This window comes from Nymphalis io, chromosome 9 (assembly GCF_905147045.1).
Source record: "Nymphalis io chromosome 9, ilAglIoxx1.1, whole genome shotgun sequence".
Lineage (NCBI taxonomy): Eukaryota > Metazoa > Arthropoda > Insecta > Lepidoptera > Nymphalidae > Nymphalis > Nymphalis io.
Genome location: NC_065896.1, coordinates 3,430,784 through 3,458,287, shown reverse-complemented (window position 1 = coordinate 3,458,287; position 27,504 = coordinate 3,430,784). Strand labels below are relative to the sequence as shown.

At 31.6% G+C, this 27,504-nt stretch overlaps 1 protein-coding gene across 2 annotated transcripts in view; it reads left to right on the top strand.

Moving 5' to 3' along the window:
• Positions 1–27,504, top strand: part of LOC126770828 (uncharacterized) — a 47,073-nt gene that overhangs the window by 5,912 nt on the left and 13,657 nt on the right. For both annotated transcript variants that reach the window (XM_050490419.1, XM_050490418.1), the window contains exon 2: positions 10,637–10,766. In XM_050490419.1, coding sequence (XP_050346376.1) covers positions 10,637–10,766 — 130 coding nt within the window. The remainder of the gene's footprint in view (positions 1–10,636; positions 10,767–27,504) is intronic.

The following is a 27,504-nucleotide window of genomic DNA, read 5'->3' as shown; positions in this document are numbered from 1 at the left end:
ATTCTACTTAAAAGTAAGCGTAATTATTTTTATTGTCCATTAACATACACTTCGGAAAACTTTCGATTACAATAATTGCGTGATCGTTCGCAAAGTGAAATTTGTCATTTTATCTGACACGATATTATTGTTGTTGTGAATGATACAATCAAGGCCGATTTTTGCCTTACATTAAACATGCGTATATTTAAATATCTTAAAAAGAGTAAATCTGTCTGATTGTTATGCTTTCACGGCTAAGCCACTAAACAAATTTTGATGCAATTTGGTACGCGGCAAGCTTGAACTCGAAAGGACGAAGGACGGAAATAGGCAACGTTTACCAATTCACGAGCATAAACTATTTAATCAAATACAGCGACACTCAACCTTTTCTTCATAGGGGCCGCAAACACTTGTTGGTCATGGTGTCGCGGGCCGCAAACCAAAAATATTTAGGTTATGATTTCTTCGGTTTCGGGATTGTTACAAAATAAATTAAACTACTATGAACGGATTTATCGCGTATATTTTAACATGTTTTTTATCATTTCATGACGTTTCAAACACTGCAGTGTAATGGCAACAAGCAGTTGTTTAAATCAATTTATTTAGTTGTTAATAAAAACCTTTAAAATTTAAAATCGTTGAAAATAAAGTAACATCAGGCGGGCAAACCACAAAAGTCCGGCGCGTCGCATGTTGAGTACCGCTGGTTAAATATAATCCTTTAAAATTAAGTGCCTACTTGAAAAAAGTATATTTTAATTTTGATATAAAAACGGGTATCTGTTGCTGTTGTTTTTCCTTATATTTAAAAAAAAAAGACTATATATAAAGTTATGAAATTTATTCAATAAATATTTTTTTTATGTATAATAATTATTTTCACATAATTTCTTTCAACACTTCGAATTTAAATATTTGCATTATTAATAATGTTACAAGATATCTCTTATATTATCATAACAGCATGAAGGATTTAGTGTCCGTCGTCTTAACATTCATATATAGATAAAATATATACGAGACGTTTCTCGACCTCGAACCACAGGTGGTTTCTATTTTTACCCCACCAAAGGGGTGTTGTAGCAGCGCCGTTTACGTGTGAGCTGTATTCATTTAAGCCGCGTTAAATTAAAGTATTTATAAATTAAAATATACCAAAAATTAATCTAAACTACTTGTGTTTCCTTACAAAAACATGAATAATATATTCTATTATAATTGCCTTAGATCCCGTAATTTGTACGCGTTTATTCAAGGTTATCTCTGTTAAATATTGAATATTATTAATTTGGTGTTATTGCAAAATTGGTCGAACCAATATGCTATTATATTGCGTTTGTATTATGTGTCAATATTTTAAAACATATAAACTCATTTTTTAATTATTAACTATAAATAATGAATATCTTATCTTGGCCCAGTGGTAAGAACGCGTGAATCTTATCCAAAGATCTTGGGTTCCAATCCGGGAGCTCCACTGAATTTTCATGTGCTTGATTTGTGATTATAATTCATCTCGTGCTTTACGGTGAAGGAAAACATCGTGAGGAAACCTGCATGTGTCTAATTTCACTGATATTCTGACACATGTGTATTCCACAAACCCGCATTGGAGCAGCTTGGTGGAATAATCTCCAAACCTTCTCCTCAAAAAGGGAGAGGAGGTCTTTAGTCCAGCAGTGGGACACTCACAGGCTGCAGCCTGGTATCTTTTCTACATATGGTCGTCAATTGTGGATTTGAAACCATGGATGTATATGTATATATATTTTCTTCGACTAGTGCAACGCTTGTTACAGACTAGTGATATATAAATATAACAATGTAAGGAAGTTGTTATTATATAAAGGTAAATACACATAGTGTTGAATGTGCAGTTTTAATAAAATAATTCAATCTTGTAGCTAGCAGCGTTTTTTCACCATTTTCTTTACATGTTACATATTAAGGGTTTTTGAACTCGATACCTTGGCCATAAAGCTTATGATCCACGTAGGTACGCTAGGAATACTTTCGTTAGATATATTTCATTTTATTTAATTACCATTAACTCTTAATTAAGTTAAAGCAAGTGAAACATTTAAAATAACGACATTTTATAGCGAAAAATTATCTATATTAATGTTGTAGCTGTGTGTGATGGACGTTGAGCTTAACAGTCGTTTATCTACGCTGTGTTAGTTGTGAGCACGAATGTGTGCGTAGAGGAAGAACGTCGGCATTGCAAGGTGATCGGGACGAGTCCCATGCGCACGCGCAGCGCGTTACTCGACCCCAGGCCATTGTTCCGATACAGGTTAAAATATGGCTATGAAACCACGTGACGTGTACAATTTAAGCGTAAACTTCTTTTAATACGTCCAATTTATTTATTTTTTCTTGAAATTCAAAATGCAAAAATAATGATTTTTTTATATAAAATGTAAATAAATTCAATGCAAATAAATAAACGACATTTCCAGAATAATACATTAAATATTGCTGATTTATAAAACAAAGAATCTACTACAAGGCAATGACACAATCGTAGATATATCATAGAACAGTCTGAGCAACATTCCTACGTGCTCAATCACATACAGTTGCAAGCTGCAAACTATAAAAGCAGCGTTGGCGTTTTAATGTTCAAATTCCATGCAATGAAAACTGATATTAATATTGAATTATAGTACTTTCTTACATTTTACGATTAATGGACGATTTTAAAGTTTAAATGGATCAAATGACGTCAACATTAATGTCGTCCATACGTTTAAGGGCGGCAAATATTTAATAGTAAATACTTCGAAAATTTATAAATCCACCACCATCTTGATTAGTTATAACAAGAACGTGAAATTCATGCTTTTCACGTCAATAGTCCAAATTTAAAGCGGGAAATGGTGTGAGCGCATGTAAAATAATATTATAATAAAAACCTTTTTCGTAATCTGCTATTTCGTGTCCAATATTTTTTACATAACCAATATATTGGTTTAGTAGTTTTTTTAGTTAGGGTTTGCAAAAAAAACGTCTTCTGTTAAATGTTTATGTCCGTGTATTAAGGGGATATAAGTGAGTATTAATAAGCATAGAATCGTGAAACCATATGTTAATAATGCAGGATATTATTAGAAAGAAAGGGTTGCCAGAACAAAAACTTTTTTGCCTTGCGTCGAACGACCAACCTCCAAGGTTTTTATTTCGTTTTTATTTTTCTTTCTTTTAGTTACTTCAAGCTTGATATTTTTAAATCAAGTTTAATCAGTTTTCGCAAAGGAAATTATTTTGGCGGACCATATTGTTCCAGTACAAAAGATATCAACGGGATCTAAGTTTGATAATATGTTGTTTCACGAGTTGAGTTAAAATATCTCTTATTTATAAAAATACATGGACTAATATTATTTTAATAAACTACTAAGATAAAGCGTAAAACACAAAGATATTTTAAAGTTTCAACATTGTAATTAACTTCCAATAAAATTTTACCTCATAAATGCTTTTAATTTAAAAGCTGAACTACATTTCTATGTATGATTATGAAAACATCGAATATTTTTGTTTGCGTTTATAACATTTATTACGAAATAAGGAAATAATAATAATAATAATATATAATATAAATAAATAAGGAAATTTATATATTTTAAAGGGACAGCTACAGATCTTAACGAAAGGTCTATTTTCAACAACAACCAACTCGGACAGCACTCAAAATTCTTGCCAATTATTACATTCATAATTAATTCATTGCCAAATGTCAGTTTAAAGTGACAGTCACTTGATTACAGAATATATTCACGGCGCGGCGTACCCGAATATTTGTTGACTTTTACGTTCCGTAAGACGTGTGAGTTCGAGCGAAAGTTCGGTAGACAATGGTCAGTCAGGCAGTTTTAATTGCGTACGACGTAGGCGAAAGTCAGGTTCTGTCGTTTTCAAGTCATTAATGATGCGCCTATTTAAATAGATGGTATTTGACAGTGGCTGTATTTTGTTTCTTAGAATTATGTCAATTTTTTTTGTAGGCTATCATATTTATATTAAATAATCGTTTATTTACGTAAGAATTTATTACATTGAAGAATTAACGCAATTTTGATTTGTATAATCAAATGAAAATAAAAAAACAATTGAGTGAAACTCGACTTTTAGTTCTGGCGATAATAGAGCGGTAACTCGCTTCGCGCACCAGATGTGCAATAACTATTGCACAAATCATAAGATATATTAGCGTGGCAAGAACGCTAACATACCGTACCGTACCGTAACAGCCTGTGAATGTCCCACTGCTGGGCTAAAGGCCTCCTCTCCTCTTTTTGAGGAGAAGGTTTGGAGCTTATCCCACCACGCTGCTCCAATGCGGGTTGGTGGAATACACATGTGGCAGAATTTCAGTGAAATTAGACACATGCAGGTTTCCTCACGATGTTTTCCTTCACCGTAAAGCACGAGATGAATTATAATCACAAATTAAGCACATGAAAATTCAGTGGTGCTTGCCCGGGTTTGAACCCACGATCATCGGTTAAGATTCACGCGTTCTTACCACTGGGCCATCTCGGCTACAACGCTAACATGTCTCAGTTTATTCGATATTACGATTATTTGAGCGAAAAATCCACCACCCTTGGCACCGATGGCGGCAATAAAACGAGATGTTTTATTATATCTCTTTCCAATATGTGTACACTATTTCTCCAAGACCCAATGATTGTGATATAGAATTACTAGTATTAATCTGTTTCCAAATAACAAAACATATTTATAATATTCTATTTTTAACTTAAATAAGTGTCACATTATTTTAGTTAAAATTAAATATAGCACAATGATACGAGTAATATTGCTTCCACGTCAAGCCAAGGCGAAGTTTTTTTTAATCCATGTTACGACGAACTGACGCCAATGAGAGGCGGTCCAGTAACTTATCAAGCGGCACGTACGATAAGTTGGGAGTAGTTTTTTCAATGTCATCTATTTCCTATCTTAATAGATAACGTACGTTTGAGTGTGCTGTTTCAACATCTATTTGTGATTTAAATTAAAGTGACTGACAATATTAAAAAAAAATTTTCAAACGATATGTTAGCGTTTTTTATTTAAATTATTCATACTTAAATAAAAAAAGTAACAGCCTGTTAACGTTACACTGCGGGACTAAGACCTACTCTTCCTCTTGAGGAGGTGAAAAGACACAAGATTTCTTCAAGATTTTTTCTGAATGTTTTCCTCGACCGCCAATCACGAAACATAAATTAATTAACCTACATGTAAATTCAAAGGCGTTTGGGCTTAGACCCGCACTCATTTTATATACATAAATGAAGTTGAAGAAAATAAAATTATTCCAAAGCAGATAATTAAATAATTAAAAAACAAAAGGTTACGTCTTGAGAATTCTATAGTTGTAGTTAGTACTTGAGTTATTTATTATTTATAATTGTAGTAAGTAGTATAGTACCTTTGTCGCAAAGGTATCTAACATTCGTATTCACTCTCGGCATTTATTTCAATACGATTCACTATAAAAACGACGAGCGATGAACTCGAGTTGAAGGAACGTCGCGCTCGGGTGGCTGATCACTGTCGACAATTTATATACAACAAAAAACATCACTATAACAAGGGTTAGTCTTACGTTACACTACGGATAGATGCGTACTCGTGGGAATCGATAATTACTTATCGATAGAAAGGTGATGAAATTTGTTGCAATTTGTAGAACTATAATTAAGATCTATTGCTTCGCAGTGTGTTTGTAGGACGTGGTTATGCTTTGGTTAATTTTTGAATGTTTTCGTTTGAACTGGAATGTACTTTATTAGGTACAATTGAATAAAAAACAAAAAAAATATAATATTATATTGCACAACTAAATATATATGTGCAGTCCTTGGTTAGAAGACGTGAAATTTAATATATACCGACGTTAACAAATTTTGATTAACACACAAAATTAGAATAACACACTTAACACGTATAAATGAATATATAAAATAATCATCAAATACTATAAATAAATTTAATTATATGTAATTGTAGCAACGGTTGTATAAAGATTTAAATGGTTAAGGGTTTAAGCACCAAAATATATGTTATTAAGCTCTACAACATTGAGTTTTTAAATAATCTCAAATTGTGAAAGACATTTAATTTATCAGGCTTATACATGCTTGATAAATTGATGTTCAATATTTTGATTGTAATGTCAAATAATATCAATCAATAATCAATACAACGTAGATTTATAACGTTAGATATCAACAGCTTATATAATATATAATTTACAACACGTTCAACCAGATCGTATGAATAATATGATAATTTGCTGTTCACTAACCCGCCGAAGCTTATGTATGTACATAGATAATGATATATACATATTTCTAGAAACCATCTTTATATGCCTGAAGACGTAGGGTTCGTCAATCTGTACCGGTTTATAAACGACGTAAAGACGGCTAAGAATCTACTATTATATACTGCGATTATATCCATCGCTTTACGGGGATTAAAAAGTATATATAAATAAGTATGAGTGTTTTCTACTACTACTAAAAATAATTGCACTTGAGTTTATTTATATATATATATATATATATAATTGTAGTATAATAAATAATTGTAGTTAATTAATCATAGGTTATATTAAGATTAAATGAAACCATTTCAGTATGTACGTAACGTACGACTTATTATTTACCAAACGTATTTTCTTTAACATTTTGTTTAATATTATACGTATAATATTAAATAGATACAAAAAACTAAGTATAAAAGGCACGCTTATACCTTTAAGAAATCTCTTTCAGTACACACATGAAGAGGAAAAAATTAGACAGAAGATAAATAAGAGATTTCGTTATACATGTTATGGTTTGTGAGTAAGATTTTATTATTTTTCTTTATTAAATGCCTATACATCTCGGCTTAGTTTAAGCAGTATTAGCCTCTTTTTGCAGAACGAAGTTACGACGGGTCACGATATTTAAAAATTGAATATTTAAAACTCGAACTTAAACAGTCGCCTACCTGTCGCCGCGTGCCCGCCACTTTCTTTTCCAAGTAAAAGCTGTGATGGCGTACATAATACATGTGTATATATATCGTGACAACTGCTACTTGAAGTCGTGTCATAACCAAACTGAATTATTAATATTAGATATTTTAGGAAAGTCAATCAATGTCAAAGTATGCATTTCAATTAATTCGTTTAAAACTATAAACATAAATTGATTTTGGAGAAACTAAAATCACTAAGGAATTTCTATAGAATTATTATAATGTATAGTTGAAAAAGCAATATGCGTTGATCGAAATGTAATGAAAATTATATTTACTATTAGACATACCATTAAAACAAAGCACCGTTCAATTAAACGAATATTATCAGCTGATGATAGAATTTGCTAGAATTTCTAATCGTTCGTATCATTACCTGTTTCTTACGACTGATGCCTGTATTACGTTCCACAAATACCGATGACAAAGCTATCTGACGGAATTCCGGTGTTATTGTTATGCTTAAAATGATCTTAAACAGATATAAGGAAAGTAAATAAGTAACATTTTATATATTTAATTAAGTACGAAAATGTTATATTCCGAACGTTTTTTAATATGTGTATTTTAATATTTAATCCTTACTAGCGAATGCTTCAGTAAATATGACTAGCATGAAACATAGGTGTGTGCACTCACACACACTTTTGTCCTAAGAACAACCTCTATTAAAATTTCAACCTAACTGAATTACTCAATCGTATGAACGATGCATGATTTTTATATACAAGATATAAAGATGGTCGTAAAAATGAGCGACCATATGTAACTTTCTAAATTCTTCCCATAAACAATGACGTTTTAAAAATATTCCTTGATTTTTCAATGCGATGCTAACTATGGAATCTTGTGTTCTTTGTCTGTAATTACACTCGACCATACAAAAACATATTGTTTTTTACTGACCTACAGTTTGTGAGCGTGGAACTGAAAAAAAGTAGGTTAGAAAATAATTATGTAGTATAATTATTTTCTAACTTACCTTTTTTAGGAATTTTTTTTTTACGAAATAACTTTGCTCACATTATGTAAATAATGGGACTGATTTTTTTTTTAAATGTATAGGCTAGCGCTTGACTGTTATCACACCTGATGGAAAGTGAGATACAGTCTAAGATGGAGCGCGCTTGCCTAGAAGATGCCTATTCACTCTATACTTGAAGGTACCCACATTGTAGGTGGTCGGGAGGGTATTCCAGACCTTGGCGTTGCGTATCAGAAACGAGGAAGATTAATATAATACTTTTAATGCACACAATGTATATATGTATATCATGTTTTCAATACCATAAACACTAAGGTTCTACATATATATAGTATAAAAATACAAGTTGTATTTATTATTTAATTAAATATGTAAATAATTGAATTTATAAATGTTAAATGTTAATCTTAAATCACTTCCCTTAAGATTTCGCATGCTAGTTGTTCTACTTTTCGAAATTATTGTTTTTAGAGTATTAATGTTCGTAATTTCATTTTAATTTACAATTCAAAATTATTTTCGAATATTTTAGCGTACTTTGTTATGATACAAGTTATGAATGTGTTTTAAATAAAAATGATTTTGATATATAACCGTTGTACGTGCACAGTAATATTTTTTTTTTTGTTACAAAAACATAACCAAAAAAAATCATCAAAAATCAAGACAAATAAGTGTCAGTTATGTAGTTTGATTAGTTTAAAGTAAGTTAAAGTAGCATTCTGTAAATGTCCCACTTGGGTTAAGGCCTCTCCTTTGGAGGAGAAAGATTATATATAGATGTGGGAGATTTTCACCCGAAACAGCTATCCTTACGATGTTTTACTCGGCGGTGAACTGAGCACGAGTTGAATTATAAAAACAAATTAGTACATAAAAAATCAGTTGTACTTACCTGAAATTAGTGGGTAAGATTCACGTGCTCCAATCACTGAGCCATCAAGTCTCAGGTTGGTGTTCAAAATTGGAACCAATTTTAATTGATCGAGTTATTTCAATTCAAGTTATTGAATTCTATACTTCAGTACTTATTCCAACCCGATGTCTAATATCGTGTTTCATTATGTATGTATATTGAATTGGATTTGCACACTGATACATTCTTTCTTTATTAAAAAAAAATACTAATGTTGTTTTATACTATGTCTTTTTATACAAACAATGCTGCTATTTGTACATAATTAAAATAAACTATTTAAACGACTTTATTTTAGTTTTAAAATGCAATACATGCGAAGCTGACAAAATACTTTACTACTTAATATATCTTATGTCTTAGTTTTATGAAGAATAAAATTAATATATATCTTGTATTTCAGATTAATAAAATAATCAATTTTCAAATGATTGCTTTTATTGCTTGCCAACAAAAATTTAAAGATTATAAGAAACTTACCTTACCCTACAGAGAGCAGGTTGATCTTGTATTAATCAATTATCTCCACCCCTGAGTGATGCTCAGGAATGAGACCGGTTCCTTTGTAGAGTTATCTTTAGAAGATCATCTCGCCGACAAAAATAAAAGAATATTTTTTCACGTTTTGTATATAACCGCTTTGGATCAGAGATCTTTTTTATTTGACATCATTCAAATTCTTTATTTAAAAAAAATACAACCAATAGACAAATGTTATGTTTATAAAGCACCTATTTTTAAATTACTCATTGACATTAAAAAGTACCTATAAATTACGACAGAATCTTGACCTCATAAAGAACTTAATTGATTTTAACTGTTATTTATAATTGGAATTGATTAACGTTCTTTTCGAATTAAGATAATATAGATATATATATAATCGCGCAGAGTCGAGATATGGCGGTAGTATTTAGTATATTATGTGAAGTGATGTCATTATTATAATGGGTTTCTTATTGTAACATGGATTTAATCTCCATTCCAGCTACCTGATTTTTTGTTACGAAATCTTATGAATAGAAGTAATTACCGTAATTACATTAAAAACCTACTAAGAAATATGTCTAACACTACTGATTACAAAAAAAGTCTAAAAAACATTTATAAATGTTGGTATAAATTCGTTATTCAAAAAATTTGATAATCTTAAGTTTGTGATTAGTTCTCCACGCTTTTGTTTGATTGATTTTTAAACCAAAATGAAACGTATATCATACTGGGTTGTTTAATTGATTTATTATTTAACTGATTGGTATATGAATGATTCGGATATCCTATAAGTATAAGGAGGTAACTTAGCTAGTTCAAATTCAATTTTGTTTACAAATTATAACTTTCTCAGTAGTAGAGAACACGTATGTATTTATGTTGGATGGAATCGCATTGTAACATTTTGGTGGAATAATAGGAGATATGCTTTTTCTCTTTCCATCATATTTTAAAAAAATTGGTTTAAAGTAAAATAAACGTGTACTTTAAAAGTAATAATTTATTTAATAATTTTTAATGTTAACCATAGCTCACTAACCTCCCCCCAAATCGGGACCCAACAATTACTAGTACTGCTGTTTTGCGGTAGAATATCTGATGAGTGGGTGTTATCTACCCAGCAAATTGCTATCTTGCAAAGTTATAAAGTAAATATAATAATAGTTATTCATTAATATATGTATAATAATATATTTATTTTGTTTCAGACCTATGTAACGGATCACACCGATGTGAACTCGCAAGCCATACTAGAGAGTTTAAACAGCAAATACTATTTCTACACAAGGACGAGGGGACTGTTCCGGGTCTGTTACCCCAAGGAACGACCTCCTACAGGTAAGACATTACAAATTCTGCCTCCAATTCGTTTCACGTGATGTCACATATAAAATGTTGCATTTAAATTCCATCGCGCAAAAATGAGTTTCACCTCAATGTTATGAATTCATATAATTATTATGATTATTAAATATTGGTTCACTGTAAATATTTATTTGTAAACATGTACATTGTATACATAATAATCAAATTAAGTTACCACATAAATAACGAACTTCTATTTGTAGGACATGCAATCCGTTTACATTACAGTTTCTTAGTAATCTTTTTTTTAAAATTAAAATGTTCTTATGACACACGTCAAGTTATATTCATACATTAACAATAGTAGAAATATATTTGTAAAGATTTCATTAATATGAACTATAAATTAATTTATATAAGCCGAAATAGCTTAGTGGCTTAAACAGGGTAATCTGAACCAAAGATTGCTTACTATTAATATTTGCTATTTCAATAATTATTTATTATAAAGTTATAAATCCAAGAACAACATTTTTAATATATATATTTAAAAAATTAACATTATATCTTTAAGGAAGCAGATTGATATATAAAGCAATGCTTCGAGAAGTAAGGCATACACGATTTCTTACTATATGAGGTATTTATAAAAAAACAGCCATACTCTTAAATTATACGTTATAATACTTGCTACTACATAGAGTACACAGTATTAATCATTGTGTTTATCCTAATTACACACACTTTCATGGTAATGATTAGAGCCTATTGGAGCGCAAAATATATCAAAGCTAAGCGAATATAGCGTTAACATATATAGACATAGCAACTAATTTAGCCTGTCCATAAAACTACGTCCGTTGGGAGCAGTGTACGGTATACTGAGACAGGTGTTTAACTGCACATAGAATTGCGTTTTTAAATCATCATGACTATTATTTTCGCTATCTTCTTTTCTCCGTGCATTCGTTAATTGAAAAAGTGTTCCAAATTTGTACTTTGGTTTTTTAATAATTTGCGTGTGTACTGATTTAATTTCATCGTTCAGTTCAATTGGTTCGTAGATTTTAAATGAAGATAATATAATCATTCATTCATTCGTTGCAAAAAGTCTTTAGTTAAATCTAGTTGAATATATTCTTTTCTTTATTAATTTTTTTATGATATTAACTTAGTATTTATTTTTGTTTCTAATTTAAGAGCCAATGGATTATGGGATGGAAAACGTAGATTTGAATTTTTCCAAACTTAATTTGTCTTTATGATTTTAATTCATGCCGTGCTCGTTATAAGAAACATTTAAACAATTAGTTTCAAAGCTCTTGAGAAGGTCTCGCAAGCATTATGTCCTGGGATCGGCACTGGATCTCTTAATTTACTAATGTTACATAATTTTCATATAGCAAAAATAATGTCGTAACGAATGCCTTTATTCCATGAACGAATTACTAATAAAAATATGTAAAATTAAAGATAAATAGATTTCATGTCGGGTACAATTTCTCCACACAAACCGGTGTGAAAGGCATTCTCGGGCAAGTATTTAACCTGCGCTCTGCTGTTGACTCTTTAGCCTAGAAAATTACGCATTACGAATAGATAATGGATCGTCGGCACAATTATGATTAATTTTACTTTCCACGAGAGAAGTTTCTTAGTGGTCAATCTTACTATATCCTCTGTGATACTTTATAAGGAAACCGATTTAAAGTAGCATTACACTGCAATTGAATCCGTACATATAAATTATTATTATATTAAAAACTATGCGGTAGTTTAAACTTTCACAATTTTTTTTCAATTCCTGCAAGTGTTAAATGTAAGCTGTAATAGGGACGCATTTTCGTGGATTGAACTTACTATACGCTTCATTATTTTATTGTAATTTGTCTAAAGATAATTATAGCACTAATAAAAGAAATATAAAATTGAATAAACGTAATACGTTAAGCGTCGTTTTTGTGTTGTTAATTAAAAAAAAAATAACGCAAACAAAATAATTAACTTTATTATAATGATAAGCTTTATATTTTTTTAAATATAATATTGTGCACTTCAATTTTATCTTTAGTCTGAATTCAAGTAATTAAGACAGTTTTCTTATATAGTTGTCGACCTCTACAGTGTTACCGACATTTCCTCTGGGTTAACTGAAGGTTGATTCGAAAGTAAGGCTATAATTACTCATCGTATATTCAGTTTGCGTGGTCACGCCTTACCCGACAAGTGTCGATACAAGACCAAGTATTTAGGACGATATGCATATTATATTAATTCGAAGGTCTAGGCTGTGTGAATACGTGACTAGTAAAACAATTGGACCTAGTCAAAAATGGCAACATATTTAAAATATTTTTGTCTATGGTAGCAAATTGAAATAGACTACCATTATATTGTCAATACAATTTCCGCTTCTTTGTTGCATTTTTTTTAAAGTACAGTTAATGTCTTAACCATAAATTTATTATAGCTTATCTATGTAATATCGTACTATGTAATTACATTAATCTTTATATAAAAAACAGTTCCCTAACTTTTATATAACGCACAGTCTGGACTAACAAAGATACTTCAAATTTATAGGAAACTTTCATTTGGTAATGAAGATGGCGAGAGGCGTTCTAAGAAAGTCATTTTCAAAATATTTTGATATATAGTAGTTACATTTATAACTAAAAGTATTGACGCAACATCATTAAATAACTTCAACATTGAGAAAACGATATTATAAAATACTGTTCAGTAGAACGCTAGGGTTGCCAATATATAATTTATACAAAAAACAAAACTGAAAACGTTATAATTTCAAAATATCATAAGACTTTACTTACTGTTACTCAATATTATAAAACTATTCTATAGAACAATTTTATCAGTTTTATTTAATATTATGCAGTGTGACGTGTGTGTTTCTACACAGAAGAATAAAATACAACATGTTATTATTTATACACTTGTATTACTACATATATGTATATATATAGAATAGGTAGGCAAACGAGTATATGGGTCACCTGATGCTAAATGGTTACCGACGCCCATAGATATTGGCATTGAAAGAAATGTTCACCATCGCTTACATCGCCGATGCGCCACCAACCTTGGGAACTAAGATGTTATGTCCCTTGTGCCTGTAATTATACTACTAGATCACTCATCCTTCAAACCGGAACACAATACCAAGTACTGCTATTTTGGGGTAGAATATGTGATGAGTGGGTGGTACCTACCCAGACGAGCTTGCACAGAGCCTTACCACCAGTAAAATTTTATAAATAACAGCGTTAACTATAATATTGTTAAAATTATTTTTTTTTGTTATAAATATTGACATATAGCTATTTTGTATCGTTAAGAAATAAATACAGGCGTATTAATTTTGAACCTTGATGTTCCCAAATATGGGATTGCACAATAACGCAGGGCTGTCAACCTTTAAAACTTATCAACTACGTGCTGAGTTTTTAAAGTTAGCTATCAAGGTAATATCTAACGCATTACGTGTCGTTACCACACTAAGTGATAAGACGTACAGTGTAAGGCATACGTATGTCTGAGACTACAATTATTCGACTTGAAACTACCAAGGTTAGAGTTTTAAGGAGAATGGGAAGGTTTTATCGGACTTACGATTCAAAATTGTTTCCTCTATAATTTTGGAGGTTATTATTCTTAAATTAGTTATTATATACTTATTTTGTAATTGAAATAATTCGTCCAGTTCGTATCACGTGGTACGTCATGATGATGCTAATTTCGTATACATTACGGGAATAAGTTTTCTGTGGCGATTTTTAGCTTGGAATTTATAGATACCATTGTAAAATGACGAGGTACAGTAGCTGCATGACAATTGAGTGATTCAAGTCCATTTGTTTTCCATTGAATTGATTCGGATGTAGTGATTAACAATGCTAGGAAATGTTCAACCTTCGCCCACTGTTTCCGAACCGAGGTTTTGACCTTGACCCCCCACCTTCGTTTTCCACATCTTAACAGTTTCCAATTGATGAATGACAAGTTTTATTCGTACCAAAGTAAATAAATTAATCGAAAAAGTGTTTTACAAGTAACTTTGAATAATCAATTTGCAAGATCTAAACTGTTATTTACAACTTGTTCGGAATGAAGATCTTTATATTGTGAATTACTAACAAGACCCTCATTAGTTATTCTTTTATAGCAATTGCTGTAAATGGAATCAAATATAGGTTACTTTTCTCTGACGGCTTCACGCGAGTTTTAGGGGCAGGGGGGCACTTATTTGGTAAAAAAGTAGCTTATGTCTTCCCTTGGGGTTCAAGCTTCCTTCATTTCATCAAAATCAATTCAGTGGTTGAGCTGTTAAAGCGTAGACAGACAGACTGAGTGTCTTTCGTATTTATAATATAAGTATAGATTTAATAATAAATTACAATATAAAATACAAAGTTTAGTTTTTATATTTTTCACGTTGGCATTGTGTATATTGCTTATATGATGACTGCCTCGTTGGTCTAGTGGCTTGATGTAAGGGCGCAGATCCGGAGGTCCTGGGTTCAATTCCCAGGTCGAACCAATTAAAAGTTATTGGGTTTTTCTGTCAGAAAAATCTCAGTAGCAGCCCGGAGTCTGGAATTTGGTGTGCCTCGGAAAGCACGTAAAGCCGTTGGTCCTGCGCCTGAACTCTTTCCGGTCGTGTCGGATTGCCGTCCCATGGGTTATAAGAGTTAGGAAATAGAGAGTGCACCTGTGTTTGCGCACACACTTGTGCACTATAATATCTCCTGCGTAGTTGGCTAATCTCTCTAGAGATTGGTCGCCGTGGCCGAAATCGGTCTGGAGGACATAATTATTACTATTATTGCTTATATACTTTTTGGTTTTATAGTTTAAAAGTATGACTTGGGATGGCAAGAGGATCTTCAACCATATCGCGGACATAATCTCATTTCGCGTCTGTGTGTCATTCTAGTTTCTTTTTGCATATCATTTTTGAGATGCTGAGAAATATTATGAGGAAACTTACTCTGAATAAACAGTTCGAAATTCAAATTCGCGGAAGAGTAGTTAAACCAGAATCACTATCAAAAAAGTATCCAGTGTAACGTTTATAACGTTGGTATTTTTAGTATTAAATTTGGCGAAATTATTAATGTACTTGATTTTTATTTACAATTTGAATTTATTATTGCGGTTTCGTTTATATTTTGATAAATTACGACGTGGTTTTGTGGTGATCGTCTATTGGCTTTTATTTTCTCTTTTCTTAGCTGTTCTACTTCGAGTTATAAAGACACGGGACTTCCGCTTGGAAAAGGAAATCGTTGGTTCTATTTGACGGTTCTGATAGATATATCAAAACAGTCAAATAGTTATAGTTATCTTTAATTTAATAAAAAAAATATAATAATATACATATTAACTTGTGCCCGTGACCTGATTTAGTTGAAATTTAATGTGGAAAAAAAATGTTTGTTTTTTAACTGTAACGAAATAGTCTCAGCTTAATTCATAATTTAAAAATAAAAATACTTACACCAATTAATCGTGGAAGAAAATTTAAATTCCGACAATTTGTCTATACTGTCAAAATGAAAATTTGCAAAGTTTAAAAATAATTTTATTTAAAAGGTATTAAAACATCCCTAAGATTTACTTACTACGAATGTTGAATGCTTGCATTCAACTTTGTCCAATCATTTCAGCTTGAAACGTTATTATATTTTCTCTTTGACTGTGTTTATATTTTGGTCGCGCAAAATTGTTCTGATTTAAACATATATTATGAATGCATGTGATCTGTCAACCAATTATTTTTCGCTACTAGTACAATGGGTTTTTCCTATCCAATTAGCCTTCGGTACTTTTTATGTATTTTGATATTATAAAATCAAAACTGTTCCAGCTTCTTAAAACAGCTTTGTAGTCAATACTTATTTTTTAATATTATAAATGCGAACGTATGTTTGTTACGTTTTGCGTCTTAAATACTAAACCGATCATAATGAAATTTTACATACATGTTATCAGGGTTACAGAAAAAGGCGTTGGGTACCTAAGCCCCCACGCAGGCGAAACCGCGGGCGGTAACTAATAAATAATATTCGAATAAAATGCTATTTCGTGACAAATCGAACAAGTTGAGTAAGACCGCTATTTCGTTGCTAACTTTGCAATGCATATATTAACTCAACCGAGACATGCAACGAACTTGAATAGAACGTGTGACTATAAAACAAATAAAAAAAAACAACACATAAGCCTAAAATGAATGAAGTTATTTGTTAATTACTAACGTTAGAATCGCTTATTGGGATGAAGATCCTTATAGTAATACATTTTCATCCTCTATTTTAAATATAACAAACGATTTATTTTCAAATCGTATCGTCGTATCGTAACAGCCTGTGAATGTCCCACTGCTGGGCTAAGGCCTCCTCTCCCTTTTTGAGGAGAAGGTTTGGAGCTTATTCCACCACGCTGCTCCAGTGCGGGTTGGTGGAATACACATGTGGCAGAATTTCAGTGAAATTAGACACATGCAGGTTTCCTCACGATGTTTTCCTTCACCGTAAAGCACGAGATGAATTATAATTACATATTAAGCACGTGAAAATTCAGTGGTGCTTGCCCGGGTTTGAACCCACGATCATCGGTTAAAATTCACGCGTTCGTACCACTGGGCCACTTCGGCTTCACTATAATATCTCCTGCGTAGTTGGCTAATCTCTCTAGAGATTGGTCGCCGTGGCCGAAATCGGTCTGGAGGACATAATTATTACTATTATTGCTTATATACTTTTTGGTTTTATAGTTTAAAAGTATGACTTGGGATGGCAAGAGGATCTTCAACCATATCGCGGACATAATCTCATTTCGCGTCTGTGTGTCATTCTAGTTTCTTTTTGCATATCATTTTTGAGATGCTGAGAAATATTATGAGGAAACTTACTCTGAATAAACAGTTCGAAATTCAAATTCGCGGAAGAGTAGTTAAACCAGAATCACTATCAAAAAAGTATCCAGTGTAACGTTTATAACGTTGGTATTTTTAGTATTAAATTTGGCGAAATTATTAATGTACTTGATTTTTATTTACAATTTGAATTTATTATTGCGGTTTCGTTTATATTTTGATAAATTACGACGTGGTTTTGTGGTGATCGTCTATTGGCTTTTATTTTCTCTTTTCTTAGCTGTTCTACTTCGAGTTATAAAGACACGGGACTTCCGCTTGGAAAAGGAAATCGTTGGTTCTATTTGACGGTTCTGATAGATATATCAAAACAGTCAAATAGTTATAGTTATCTTTAATTTAATAAAAAAAATATAATAATATACATATTAACTTGTGCCCGTGACCTGATTTAGTTGAAATTTAATGTGGAAAAAAAATGTTTGTTTTTTAACTGTAACGAAATAGTCTCAGCTTAATTCATAATTTAAAAATAAAAATACTTACACCAATTAATCGTGGAAGAAAATTTAAATTCCGACAATTTGTCTATACTGTCAAAATGAAAATTTGCAAAGTTTAAAAATAATTTTATTTAAAAGGTATTAAAACATCCCTAAGATTTACTTACTACGAATGTTGAATGCTTGCATTCAACTTTGTCCAATCATTTCAGCTTGAAACGTTATTATATTTTCTCTTTGACTGTGTTTATATTTTGGTCGCGCAAAATTGTTCTGATTTAAACATATATTATGAATGCATGTGATCTGTCAACCAATTATTTTTCGCTACTAGTACAATGGGTTTTTCCTATCCAATTAGCCTTCGGTACTTTTTATGTATTTTGATATTATAAAATCAAAACTGTTCCAGCTTCTTAAAACAGCTTTGTAGTCAATACTTATTTTTTAATATTATAAATGCGAACGTATGTTTGTTACGTTTTGCGTCTTAAATACTAAACCGATCATAATGAAATTTTACATACATGTTATCAGGGTTACAGAAAAAGGCGTTGGGTACCTAAGCCCCCACGCAGGCGAAACCGCGGGCGGTAACTAATAAATAATATTCGAATAAAATGCTATTTCGTGACAAATCGAACAAGTTGAGTAAGACCGCTATTTCGTTGCTAACTTTGCAATGCATATATTAACTCAACCGAGACATGCAACGAACTTGAATAGAACGTGTGACTATAAAACAAATAAAAAAAAACAACACATAAGCCTAAAATGAATGAAGTTATTTGTTAATTACTAACGTTAGAATCGCTTATTGGGATGAAGATCCTTATAGTAATACATTTTCATCCTCTATTTTAAATATAACAAACGATTTATTTTCAAATCGTATCGTCGTATCGTAACAGCCTGTGAATGTCCCACTGCTGGGCTAAGGCCTCCTCTCCCTTTTTGAGGAGAAGGTTTGGAGCTTATTCCACCACGCTGCTCCAGTGCGGGTTGGTGGAATACACATGTGGCAGAATTTCAGTGAAATTAGACACATGCAGGTTTCCTCACGATGTTTTCCTTCACCGTAAAGCACGAGATGAATTATAATTACATATTAAGCACGTGAAAATTCAGTGGTGCTTGCCCGGGTTTGAACCCACGATCATCGGTTAAAATTCACGCGTTCGTACCACTGGGCCACTTCGGCTTTTTATTTTCAAATATAACCCTTAAAAGTTTCTTACTTTCTTTCCTATATTAAAATGTTTGTTTTGATATTTCATCAGCAATAGGGAATAATAAACGTTGATGTTTATTCTGAGAGCGATTACAAAATGATTATAAATACTGCGAATACGGCGTGATTCTCGATTACTAGTCTCTCGATGTGTTACTTTCTCGATAATCGGAGAATTTACCTAAAAGTGTTTGTCCACAGACAGGTACAAAAACGCAAATATAGCTCGCTATACACTCGACATTTGACATAATTAGTTAGTGCTATTCACTATTGTGTGTGTGTGTGCGTGTGCGCGTGCGTGTGTGCGTGAGTGTGTGTGTTTTGCTATTTTGTGTAAACAAGTATAGGTGTTTTTGTCATTTTAAATTGCATCTAACTTTAAATAACGAAACATAAATACGATGAAAAATCGTCATGAAATATAATAAACAGTTTTATAAGTTTAATATGTTAGGATGTTACAAAAAGCTTAGCGCATCCATTGGACCACTAGCGTTATGTGTACGCCGTATCAGAGTGTTACAGGTGAAATCTTCGTTCCACAAACCGAGTGAGGCTGTGGACCGGTCCTACGTGAGAGCAGCAGTATCTCTATAATATATCGTTAATATGAAGTAGAGATGAGAGAGATAAGATAATAATATAAGATAATCAGGAAAAGGTTGTGTGAAGTATTGAAAGTATGAAATAGTCTAACCCGATGTCTTTCCGGGTCTCTTCGACCCACATAAAGCTATTAGAAACAAGGTTGTAATATTGAAATAATATAATCGCCATGCCAAAGACAGTTCAGTTTAGCGAAATACCATGCAAATTGTACACGAATTAAATTGACAATTCACGATAAAGAATTTAGAACGCATTCGTTTCAGATAGATATTTAGTAAAATGAAACAATTATTTCGATTCATGTTAATAAATCGCGGAGTATTTGAAATGCATCAACATTTTTCACCTTAAATATTACTACTAATAGACTAAAAAGTATCCTTCCATAAGTTCTTCTAGTATTTTTTAAAGTCATTTTCATTATATGACGGGAGCAGCCACTTCGAATAAAGTGCAAGATAACAACCAATAGGTACGTGTTGGGTTAGTTCAATCTCCCTCATTGGTTTACTATAATAATAATAATAATCTTCCAAGCAGATTTCGGCCACAGCTTTCATTCCGTATATATAATACACTTGTCTTCGTTGCTCTGCCCTGAGATGACTTATATCGCCAATCTTATGTGAATAAACACTTGTATGGTATGACCTTCAAATAATCACGCTTCCCGTCCAGCTCAAGAAGACGTTCCATTTCAAAGCTGTTAATATCTTGAGTGAGGTGTCTCCATTCTGGGCGTAGTTTAGCTGTTATCTCTCACTGGGACAGGACAGGCATCTCTTCAAATGCATTTTCTGGTCTAGTAGTCTTATAAGGCTGCAGTTATCGAGGTCATGGGTTGGGCCAGTACGTTTTAAGCGTTTGCTGTAAAAAATATCGCTTGAATTTTGTAATTTGAATCAGTTTTTCAAAAGGAAACAGACGAACAGTCGAGGATATTATAAGATAATTGAATAAACGCACGAGGGACAAATAAGTGAGGGCGTGCGGTATGATGTATTAGCACAGTGCGGCCAGATAGATCGCTTAGCTCGAGTAAATCTCATTCCACTGTAAACAATGGTATGTCTACTATTCTAACGTTAAAAAAAAGTATCTAGTTGTGTATTATTAGCTACAATTAGTGGTGCCTAAGTAAATATCATTAAGGTAGTTGTAACTAAGCCCATTCTGAAGTCTAAGCATTCCTTAAGCTAAAATATACTTTACTAGGTGCAGCAATTAGCGCGGTGATTTAAAAGGAGTCAAATGGGCAACAAACTGCATGTTCAAGCAGTTAAAGCCTTAAGGTATAAGAAAATAGAGTCTCAAATAGTAAAACTATGTGAAATAAGGTCAACTGTCCGATTAACATTTTCAAATAAACAACTTTTCGAGGCGAAATAAGCTATCAAATTTAAAATAATCCCTTTTAAAACTACGCACTTGAATTTATGTGTGTATTTCTTGATTTTCATGCATAATATATAAATTAAACTGTATTTTATATTTATTGTAGACATATGGTATTAACAATTATCATACAAAATGATCATAAAAATGAATCTCTTCCACAATCATTAGTACTAGGTTGGATGATTTGTATTAAAATGTTATTTTTTTACAATAAAAATAAATAAACAACATCGGCCTTACTTATAAATTCTGTTTAGCGGGTGGTTAGTTAAACCATGTGTTCTTCTTTCGAATGTCAAATCAATAATGACATCAAGAGAGAGATCTGTGCGTAACTCGCTAGATCGCTGAGCAACATTTATAGATAATTATTATTTTTACTTTCAAAAATACAACTAAATGTTATCCTTATGTGATAATACTTAAATATATATATGTTTTTCCTATAATATATAAATGGTGGAGCGTAAATGATAAATAAAATTCTTCATAATTTTATTTTTATTTTTTTCATTTACGGCATTGAGTATATAAAAAGGTCAGATTAGATTAGTAATATCCTGTAAAACTGCGTGTTGTGTTCATATTATGTGGTTTTATATTAATCTCGTGATGTCACGCGTCGCTATTCGAGTGTCATGCTAATAAATTGTTATGCAAACTGACTTGATGAATTACGGCCGTTATAAAGGATAATTATGTTTACACTGATTACTCGTAAACAGTACATTGCGTGTACTATACACGCAATGCTGGCCATTGAAGAACACCATTTAATAAAACCGTATCAAGGTCTAACCCACGCAAGATAGCGAAAAACACAAATACTTTATATCCTTGTGTCACGGTTTGAAGGATTAGTGAGCCAGTGTAATTACAGCCTACAGGCATAAATTGATTACACAATTGGCATATATGTAATTTCAGGAATGGTGTCAAATTAATACCTTTGGATTGAGGCGGCCATTTATCATTATCTACTATACTACACTATAATAACGTATTTTTGTTAATATCATCTGCTTATGTATTGTACATAAAATGTTTCTTGTTTAATTATTTATATAAAACACTTCTGTGTATTCAAATGTTCAATAAGAAACGAAGTCAAGTCATTATTGTCACATAAGTATTTGAATCTTGACGCGAAGGTAGTAGTTATGTCCTACTGGTGGTAGGGCTTTGTGCAAGCTCGTCTGGGTAGGTACCACCCACTCATCAGATATTCTACCGCAAAACAGTAGTACTTGGTATTGTTGTGGTCCGGTTTGAAAGGTGAGTGAGTCAATATAATTACAGGCACAAGGGACATAACATCTTAGTTCCCAAGGTTGGTGGCGCATTGGCAATGTAAGCGATAACATTTCTTACAATGCCTATGTCTGTCTATGGGCGTTGGTGACCACTTACCAACAGGTGGCCCATATGCTCGTCCACATTCCTATACTATAAAAAAAAGATCCAATCATTGAACTCCACATTAGTCGTACGTTTAAATGTTCGTCCACGAACAACTTATTAAGAATCGCGTTGGCGATAGTTTCGCAACCGACTGGCCCTGGCGAATCTGAACCCGTATCTGGCGTTTTGTAACCGACCGACGTACCGTGAAGGAATGTTCGCCTCATACTTAGGATGTACGATAGGTGAGGCCTTCGACTTGCATGGACGCTTAGTTTTTAAACAATCTCTTTTTTTTATTGTATATTTTACACATTATTTGTGAGTATATAACTATGTAGTTCTTAGTAAAAACATTAAATGTCCTTGATAAAAAATACACACATATTAAGAGTGGTATTTTTTATATGTCTGCATCACTTCTTCTTCAGTTTTTTTAATACTGTCCACTTTTCCTTGGCTTAATCGATTTCAGGATTCGCCTAATCGCTTAAAAGAAATCCTGGTTGGATTTCATCGAATACTTATTCGTTGTTTAGAAGAGTACTTGGTCATTAAGACTGTTCGAGAAAAACAATACTTAACTGTATATTTATTATCTTAATAAATAAAAGTGAATGTATGTTGAATATAATGTATGAAATGTATTTTGATGTATGTGAAAAAAAAGCCGAGATGGCCCTGTGGTAAGAACGCGTGAATCTTAACCGATGATCGTGGGTTCAAACCCGGGCAAGCACCAGTGAATTTTCATGTGCTTAATTTGTGATTATAATTCATCTCGTGCTTTACGGTGAAGGAAAACATCGTGAGGAAACCTGCATGTGTCTAATTTCACTGAAGTTCTGCCACATGTGAATTCTACCAACCCGCATTGGAGCAGCGTGGTGGAATAAGCTCCAAACCTTCTCCTCAAAAAGAGGAGAGGAGGCCTTTAGCCCAGCAGTGGGACATTCACAGGCTGTTACGGAATGTATGTTTGTCCTGTATTCCTTTCTTAACTTTTAACGTTCCTAAATTATTCATGCCATTAAGGTGAAACTTTGATGAGGTGTTCTCCGTACATCAGCAAAGGCCCAAAAAACAAGAAGCTTTCTTCAATGTTTGTCTTTCAATTTAAATGTTTTATGTGAACCCTCATTCTACCTGTAATAAGGACGGGTAGCTAGTAGAGAGTTAGAGTCATACGTTGTCGACCTTTCTCGATTACGCATTACCGATGAATATGCCTCGCGCAAATCTCACACTTTCTGTGTTCTGTATTTATGGCGAATAGAATAAGTTGCATCGCTATTAGTTTTTTTATTTACGTAAAAGATCGTTAAACAATATTAAATACTATTATATAATATTTTTGACGAACCGGTTGGCGTGGCTGGTGGATGCTTGCCTTTCACGCCGAAGGTTGTGAGTTCGATTCCCACCCAGGACAGATATTTGTGTGCATGAACATTTCTGTTCGTCCTGAGTCTGGGTGTAATTATCTATATAAGTATGTATTTACAAAAGAAAAATAGTATATGTAGTATATGAGTTGTCTGGTTTCCATAGCACAAGCTCTGTACAAGCTTAATTTGGGATCAGATGGCCGTGTGTGAAAAATGTCCCAGGATATTATTATTATTATTCAAATATATTGCAAAAATGGCGCTGTAATATACTTACTGATGTTAATTAAAAATCTTATGATAGATAGCTTCGAAGCAAAAACGCAGCAAAAACAAAAACAGAGGGTACTTTGCGTATTTATTTCTATTTATGATATAAATAATGTAAATGAACATAGATATAATAACTCTAAAAATAGAGTTATTTCAATAACAATTACCGACAATAAATTTTTTTGCATTAAAACCTAAAAAAAAGAATTTATGTACAATAAATAATTAGAACTTGTAACCAGATGTCTACCGCGTCATATACGAAGTGCATCATTATTTAATAGAAATGTTTTTTAATTAATTATTTCTCGTATAATACAAGATTCTAATCAAAGAAGTACGTAGCGAGAATTATGACGTCATAATTCTCGTCATCATGTATATTTGTAATTTGTTATTCAAATAATCGTCCATTGAAATGTGATCATTGCAACATCATTAAATATTCTTGTACGTTCACGAGCTGTTTATTATTAATTTATTTTTATGATATTATATTAAATTTGATTGGAGAAATGTAACTTTCTCTGTTGCTTTCATAACAATTTATTTAATATCTGTAAACGATAATGTTTTATACGTTTATGTATTTTATTATATATTATATAAATAATTTAATTTGTATTCGAATCTGCTTGTACTTTACAATAAATGTTTAAACTAATAAAGTGACAATATCAATTTTTCTACGAGTCAGTAATTATATATAAATGGGCACATAGGTCAGATTAGTAATTTTTAATGTCTGTTTCTCATGCAATTTTCTTTTGGTATTGTATGACGAGCTTTTGACGAGCAAAATCAACAAAAAAAATAGAAATAAGAAAAAAGGTTGTAACCAGCAAATTTATATATGTTTTGTTCTAGTATAATTTAATGGGCGAAAACTATTCGTATAAATTAATTAAATATTAATTATTTAACGAAATTATTAATTGAAAGGCTTGTTAGTAAATATTGAAACTTCGTGAACAAATAGTTTGATAGGCATGCGCATGTAGTTTGATGCCGTTACTCGACCGCATACATTCTACTTATATATTTAACCTTATTTATATACGAAAACAGTATATTATTAATAGTTTAATTATACAAATTTATACGCCAAGTTTTAATATACATACATAATATATATATATATATATATATATATATATATATATATATATATATATATATATATATGTAGTGTCGCGTGTTGTCGAGATTCACGATTGGAGGAGATCTGACATGGAAATTTATCTGAGAATCTATGGAACTTTTAGAATTACTTAAGCTAAATAATTCATTTTTATAAATAGTAATACGACAATTTTTAATTATAATATATTAAACATGAATAGGTAGGTAGATATATAATAAACACCTCAGAAAAGGACATAAGAGACCTAATAAAGACCCCCCCTGGCTTAAAGTATTAAAAAATATCTTCCAGATAAATAATCAAGAACACCGTAAGTAAAATAATAAAAAAGGCACAGATACAATTTAATAATGATTAATTTTTATAATACAGATAAAATAAGAAATAAAAAAAGGATGATATATTATTAACAAGCCCATAAGTTGCTAATCAGTAGCTTTAAATGCGAACTGATGGTTCTCTTGACGTGAATATTCACACACTCGTGTCTAACCTCAAGTGTAATTTCCATATGTGTGTCCGTCTCTGCGATTATATTATCCTTATTACCAAAGGAATGCAAATGAATAGTTGCATGTTTTTAATATGCATCTGAAGTGCCAAGCAAGTACTCGCTTCGTATCTCACTTGTTATATGTTGAAAACTGATTTACGGTCGTATGCTATTATATTCTACATTTTATATCTTATAATATTAAATGAGAAATTAAAATTTTAATTATATATATAATTATTTAATGCTACTTTTCACCCGCGGCTTCGCTCCCGTTGAAGAGTCAAGTTTCAGATTTAAAAAAGCTTGCTTCATACCAAATTTCATCAAAATTGGTTCAGTGGTTTAGCCGTGAAAGTGTAACAAATAGACAGAGGTACTTTCGCATTTATAATATTAGATAGATGACATGTATTATGTCGGAAATGCCTTTACGATTTGGCTCAAATTTTGTACATAGATAAGGCTTTGATTTTCAAATTTATCTATGTAGGTGTATTTTATATAAAAAAAACGTTATTTAAAAGAAAAACATTTTTAATAACTAATTATTATTAGAACCGAATCTTGGTCGCTCAGGTACATATTGGTATAGGCAATGTCGCGTATCATTTTGACATTTCACGATCGAGTTTGTTCGTGAATTTTGTTGAGTTTGAAAAGAGTTTGCAAGAAACGGCTTAAAATTATTGAAATAAATCATATAATTATGCAGATTTTAAATTCAATATAAAATATACTCTTGGTAAAGATATTAAACATATCAATATCAATGTCAATACATAAATATATATGTATATTTATTTTAAACATGAAACTCCGAATGCCTGTCTTAGAAATACAGCAGTCACATTTTTTCACCATGTATAGACTTGTTCTCTTCAATATGCCCAATGCGTCTTTACAATTAGCAACAGGTGCACTAAACATCGGAAAAGTGTAGTGAAAGTGATACCAGTCATGGATACTTGGCGGGAAAACTTGCACGAGGACGCCATATTGTATTTTCTTTCCGGACATTTTTATCTTAAGAAAGTTATATAACAACTATTTTTGTTCTATACATCATATTGGATTAAATAATAAAATTATAAACAATTAAACAAAATATATTTAAGGAAGTTCTGAATAAAACTGTTAGTTCGACTAATTTTTTTTTTTTAATTTGTTCATCGGTGTTACCACATTGGAAAACAGAGTCACGGTTGGCAGCTTCAATATATAGTACTTGTAAATATATTGTAACAGTCTACACATGGTATTATTACAACGAAATTATGCGTTTGTAACCATCAATATTTCTCACTTCAATGATTGTTTAAATTGTTATTTATACGGAACTATTGTTTAGCCTACAAACATTGAAGAATGACGGAAAAATAAGTCACTTGCAACATAATAATAACAAATAACATATTTTAATACGATGC